We start from the raw sequence: 6,526 nt of genomic DNA on the forward strand, positions 1-6,526 counted from the left end.
TGTCAGGGTACCTAGACTCCAGCCTCAGGGATCCTCAGGGGTAGCATTTAGCTGAAGCTTGGAGCTGTGAGCATGATGGTCAATTCACAGGAAGTGGGATCAGCTCAGCGGCTCAGAGTTTGGGTCTAGGGTTACTGTAGTGTTTCTTTCTTTGCAAGAAATTTAGAACTTAGCAGCTGGTGTCTACCAGCTCGTAGAAATAGAGGCATGGGGGTAATATGGAGTCAGATGAGGACATTCACAGAATCTGTCCTGAGGAGACATTCTTCATGATCAGATGAGAAGTACTCTCAAGGGAGCAGATTCCTGGTAGATAGAAGTACTTCCAAAGGTTCAGAACTTGCCAAAGGTAGATGGGGCAAGACTCAAATAGTGGGGATCTCCCTAAAGGAGCTTAAGCAGAGACTATTACTTGTGGTGAGAGATGGCTGGCCTCAGGGACTGCCAAGGCAGCATCTGATCCTGGAAGCATATAAGTGTGAGTCAAAGATCAACTATGGAGCCATTTTCTCAATGGTACCATATAATTCTCATAATGGCAATGAATAGCCCTTCATGAGGGCCCTTCCTGCCCAGGAAAGGAGCAGGTCTTGTCTGCATATTAGTTAACATCCCACTCGAGGTTTTTTGGTTGCATCCTACCAGATGGAAGCACAGGTGCTTGGGGTTGAACTCTTGGGTCCTGGCTTCCCAGGGTGTGATCATGTTCTCTGCCTGCTTTTCTCAGGATCCCACTGTGAGTGCATCTGTCCTGGTGGCTTCCAAGGCACGGCCTGTGAGGTTACCCATCGGAAAGGTAACGAGTCTACCAGAGTTGGTTGGCTAAACACATCCTGGAAAATGTGTGAAAAGAACAAGTGGCCTTGAAGGCTGTCATTGTGGTGCTTGGGATCCCGCCTGGGTTTTTATCACTTCTATCCTTGGGGAATGCACCATGTGTGACATTCCCAAGCCATCTCAGATTGTGGTGGGAAGCTTATGTCCTTTGCCCAGGTGACTGGGTTCCTGAAAGGAAAGCTGGGGGTTGGGTGGGGAGGACAGCAAGAGAAATAATGAACCAAGACCAAGTTCTCTGGTCAAGGCTCAATGTTTACTTTTTGAGTCTGAACTTAAAAAGGGGGTAACCCATCCCCCACTATGCCAGGATCTCCTGGCTTGTCATGATCTCATCAGGACAACAAGCTCAGCTGCTCAGTAGGTAGTGGCTTCTTGCAGGAAGCTGCAGATGTGGCAGACAGTAGACTTCACCTAGGTCAGAAGACTCCACCCTAGGTGGGCTAGCCAGCTGTGGCAAACAAGGTCTGATTCAGCCTGCTCAAGGCTGGGGGAGGGCACATTGTATTATCTAACCCAAATCCAGTGTGTGTGTGTGTGTGTGTGTGTGTGTGTGTGTCCCCTATGTAGAAATTCCTATAACACTCCCTACCCCCTCAGTGGCATTAGTCAATTCCTGTTGAAGATGCTCACAAGATTTTGAAGATATGTACACAAAATGTTTTTCACATTGCTTTTCCTCCCCTCATTCTGTAAGTAGTGCCATATCCCATTGACTTCTGCATTTCCATGACTTAGGTGTGGTTGTTTCTCAGTGATAGATGATAGATAAATAGATAGATAGATACGTACATACATATATAGATGATAGCCATCTAACAAAAGAAAGGCTAATGAAACTTTCCTTTGCACCCTCAAATTCTTTGCCCACTTTTTCATCTAAGAATTGTCAGGCTCACATTCCTCTCTCATTTTTATTCCTTCCCATAACTTTTTGGTGGCCTCCTTAAAAAAAAATGGATCTAATACATCTGATAAAGCATTAGGGCATTCTCTATGCACCTCACTGTGCACTGGGCCCCTTGGCTGGGTTCTTGAACTCAGCTTGAATTCAGAGCTCATCACTATCATTTAATAACTCTAGGTTGAACAAGACCCTTGCCCTCTCTTGTCTGTGACATGCACATGATTCTGTTTACTGCTCACACACCTGAGTTTATAATGAGGCATGTAAATCATTAAAATGATGGCTGATAAACTGGAAGGGCAAAATAAGCACTAACTGCTTTGTTTTGGATTTATTATTTGTATTTTAGACATAGAAAATAATTTATTCTTTACAACAAGCCCATGAAGACAGTACTGGCGATAGCCCCATTATACAGACAAAGAAGCTAAAGATCAGTGGGTCACCATTCAGAGTGAAAGCAGAAACCCAGGTCCAGGTTAGCAAACATGGCTGACTGCACAGCCTTTAAGCATGTTCTTCACTGTCGTGGTTGGCTTTGTTATCTCCTCTTGCAACTCACCCAGATCTTGGAGAGTGACCTTCTCAGTGTAGGAGCACAAGACCACAGTGTTCCCACAGTGTTTCTGTTTAGAGGAGACCTTGGAAGCTGTCCACATTAGCTCTTTCCCTTTGCACACGTTTATCACAGGGAAACAAGCAGTTATTCAGCAGCCTCATCTATGACCAAAGTCAATCCTGAGTAGACAACAAGCATCAAGGTGTAGAGTGGCAGTGGTATTCACCTCATTTAAAATGTACCACTCTCACTGTAGATAACATAGCTCTCATGCATGAGAAACTATCCAGTGTCTTAATGTGTCTAATCTGTAAGCCATCCATTTGCCCATCCCCCTCCTACACACTCATCTACCCTTCCATCCATCTGTCCATGCGTCTGTCCACCCACCTACCAATTCACCATCTACCAAACCATCTATCCACCAACATGTTTACCCATCCATCCATCTATCTATCCACCCACCTAGTCACATATTAATTTATTCATTCGCCCACCCACCCATCCATTCTCTCACCACTCATACATGCATCTATGTGCCCACTCACCTACCCATCCATCCACCCACCCACCCATTCATCTTCCTGTCAGCCATTGCTTATTTGCAGGAGGCCTCTGTTTGCTGGCCTAGGTGTTGAGATTCACTGTGAGCAAATCAGGTATGGTCCTTGTCCTCACAAAGATTGTGGTGCAACAAGACTAATGCTATGTAAATTATTCCATAAACACATTTAAAATTTCTATGCAACAATTGCTACAAGTGCTCTGAGAGCTTAAAATATAGGGATGTGATAAAGAGGTAAGGATCCCAGGCTTCTATGAAGAAATACAAGTTTACTGAGAACTAAAGGGCTAATAGGATTGATGATGTTAATGGGAAAGGGAGGAGCGCCCTGAACAGGGAATAATTGTAGAATGTGAAAATATTCTATGATAGGAGAGAATGAAGAAAACAGTGACAAGAGAAAAAAGACCCTTGTTTAAAGGGAGATATCAGAGATTCAGATTCCAGAAGCCTGTTGGCTTCTTCTCCCAGTTCTATACCACCTTCTAGGACAAGAGAGTATAAGAACCAATTCACATTCACCTTCCTTCTTTCTTACAGACATCCCCATAGATGGGAAGTGGAGTTGCTGGTCCGACTGGTCTGCATGCTCTGGAGGACACAAAACAAGACAAAGGCAGTGTAATAATCCAGCCCCTCAAAAAGGAGGCAGCCCCTGTTCAGGTCCTGCTTCTGAAACACTCAACTGTTAAAGGAGGGCACACACAGATGATCCCGCGTGAACTCTAACCCTCACACACTTAGCCAGGCTTCCAGTACACCAGCTCCCACCCAAGGCTGTCACAACAAAATGCAATGCCACTCTGCCCTTTAAAGATTTGTTTGATCAGTGCATGATAATTTGAGTAAACAGTGGATTGAGCAAAACCCTAAGTCCTTGCATGGTGAACCTCCCTTTGCACACTCTGCACTTCTGTTACCTCCACATGGTCTGGGAGCCAAAAACTCTCTTAGTCACCACGTAGTGACAAAGACACATAGTAGGTGTTGAATAATGAAACTACATTGATAAGTTGCTCATCCCTTGGTAAGCACAGAATTTTCTTCAGTAATAAAGACAGTCAATTTCTATGAAATGATCTCTGGGTGGCCCCAATCAATCCCCATGACAACCTTGCAAGGCAAATATATGGGATACAGTCTTGGGGCCGTATAGTGACTTGTTGCAGGTCATACCATTTAGGAAATGTCAGAACTGTGCTGCAAACAAGGCTCTGGAATCTCGGGGGCATCTCCTTTTCTGAATGAGCCTGTGGTTAGCAGAGAACTGTTCCTGAAATAAAATGCAGCAGAAAGCCGTGCGTGTTTCTGTGAGGGGGTTGGTGTGCAGGTATGTGTGCATGTGTGCATAGGTGTGTGTTCTTGGGACTAGTCAGGAGAGTGGCTTTGGGTCCCCTTAGCTTCTTTGTTGCTGAGCAGAGGAAGCAAAGCGTATGGGAACAGTCATCAAGGACCAGACCTGAATGGTGATCAATAAGAGAACATGACTGCGAGCCAAGGAAAACTGATCACTCCAGTAGAAAAGATTTACAATGGAAAGAGAAGATCATAGTGTCTGGGAAACAGGTCAGGGGGCTCTTGGCTGTGTGGTAGCATGTACTGCCCTCACATATTCCCTCCTCCAAGAGACTGCACACTCCACTTAGCTCACTGAGCTTTTGTGCAAATATTACTTGCAAGGATGAGAATTTAAAGAGGTCAGCAGAATAATTACTGATATCCAGGCTATCAATATCTTTTTTTTGTTTGTTTTGTTTTGTTTTGTTTTTTCAAGACAGGGTTTTTCTGTGTAGCCCTGNCTGTCCTGGAACTCACTTTGTAGACCAAGCCAGCCTCCAACTCAGAAATCCGCCTGCCTCTGCCTCCCGAGTGCTCAATATCTTTTTATTATTAGTTTTTTTTTAATTACTAAGTGGTTAAAGCTCCATAGTTCTTATACATTGCTTCTTTCCATTGTTTTGTTTGCCCATGGGCACATCTCCCTGATTGAGGAACTTCAGGTGAGTTGATTCTTGGAATAAATCAGATGTGGAAAAGCAGTTTGTTATGCGTAACTTTTGGCTCATCAGATTCATTTGCAATCAACTGTTTTCAGGCAAGATACCTGCTTTGTATCTGTAGCAGCTGGATTTGGTACTGGGTCCTAAGAGCTCAACACATCCATGGTACTGAGGCTTCTCTCCAGCCTGGCCAGCTCTCTCCAGCAGAGTCAATAGGAAACTGGGAAGTAGCTGAGGATTCACTGCCTGGGGCAGTGGCAGGCAGCATAGCAGCTCCTTCTGCCTTTCCGCATCCCCTGTCCCCTGCAATCGAACTGACGGGTCTGGACCCTTGTTTAGTTTAATATTATTGCTTTGCTGTCTGCTGTTATTTCAACAGGATAATGCAATAATGTTTTATCTCTTTCATTATACGGAGGCAGTATAATTTTCTTGAGTTATAATCTATCTTCTTTTAAGATTCCCCCGAGACAGGGAAGAGCCACTCTGTCTTTGGTTGACGGGAGGCTCCCAGGAAGCTGACAGTAGCACATCGAGGCAAGCAGCGCCAAATTAAATTCTGAATCTCAATCACAGCCTCCGCTTCTAATGGGAGATTTGAGTTGATTATGGAGATGACAGCCCAGGTTCACATTTATTGCGTTTAGCAGAAATTGTTTATCCTATTAAATGTGGTCTTGAAGGAGAGACAATTGAATTGTGAAGCACCACTGAGTACCCGGGTGACGCCCAGGCACTGCTAAACTGTGTAATAATTATATTCTTATTTGTGGGCTGAACTTCCCCACGTGGCTCTTTCTGCAAACAAATGCGCTTAGGCGGAGGTGGAAACGTAATGTAAGAATTAAACAAAATAAATGCAAACTGTGCGCTCAGAGTCTTGGCAACAGTGGCTCACCCCGGTGTACCTGTGCTGAGCTGAAGGATTCTTGTAGAGCCCAAGCAGTGTGATTTAGCAGTGGCCCTGGACTATGAGTACGTGTACAGCTCAAGGTACCTGTGTGGGAGGGGTGTTCATGACCAAGAGGAGGATTCTTAAAAACGCCATGATCTCTACATGCTGAATGCCAGGATAGGAGGCTTTCCAGAGTGACCTTGGGCTAATAGTATAACTTCTGTGGGGATAATAACTGTTATAATTACTTTAACAATAGTAATAATAATAATAGCTGCCAATTAGAGGGTTTTGCAGTTTATGAAGTCTTTAACCTGAATTATCCCATTTAATTTTTGCCTGAATTTGATGGGATGGAATTTATGCAAGCCATAGATGACAAAGGAAGTTTCAGATAGAATCCAGATCCTTACTGTACTGGCTACTTTTGTGTCAACTTGACAAAGCTGGAGTTATCACAGAGAAAGGAGCTTCAGTTGGGGAAATGCCTCCATGATATCCAGCTGTGGGGCATTTTCTCAATTAGTGATCAAGGCTGAGAGGCGGCCCCTTGTGGGTGGAACCATCTCTGGGCTGGTAGTCTTGGATTCTATAAGAGAGCAGGCTGAGCAAGCCAGTAAAGAACATCCCTCCATGGCTTCTACATCAGCTCCTGCTTTCTGACCTGCTTGTGTTCCAGTCCTGCATCCTTTGGTGATCAACAGCAGTATGGAAATGTAAGCCGAATAAACCCTTTCCTCCCTAACTTGCTTCTTGGTCATGATGT

The 6,526-nt window shown here is 44.5% G+C and overlaps 1 protein-coding gene across 1 annotated transcript in view; it reads left to right on the forward strand.

The window, feature by feature from the left end:
* Positions 1 to 3,936, forward strand: part of C8b (complement C8 beta chain) — a 38,717-nt gene extending 34,781 nt beyond the window's left edge. Inside the window, exons 11-12 of the mRNA XM_021200664.2 lie at positions 728 to 796; positions 3,406 to 3,936. Of these exons, the coding sequence (XP_021056323.1) occupies positions 728 to 796; positions 3,406 to 3,557 (221 nt within the window). The 3' untranslated portion in view covers positions 3,558 to 3,936. The remainder of the gene's footprint in view (positions 1 to 727; positions 797 to 3,405) is intronic.
* Positions 3,937 to 6,526: the final 2,590 nt, after the last annotated feature.

This window comes from Mus pahari, chromosome 6 (genome assembly GCF_900095145.1).
Source record: "Mus pahari chromosome 6, PAHARI_EIJ_v1.1, whole genome shotgun sequence".
Taxonomy (NCBI): Eukaryota; Metazoa; Chordata; class Mammalia; order Rodentia; family Muridae; genus Mus; species Mus pahari.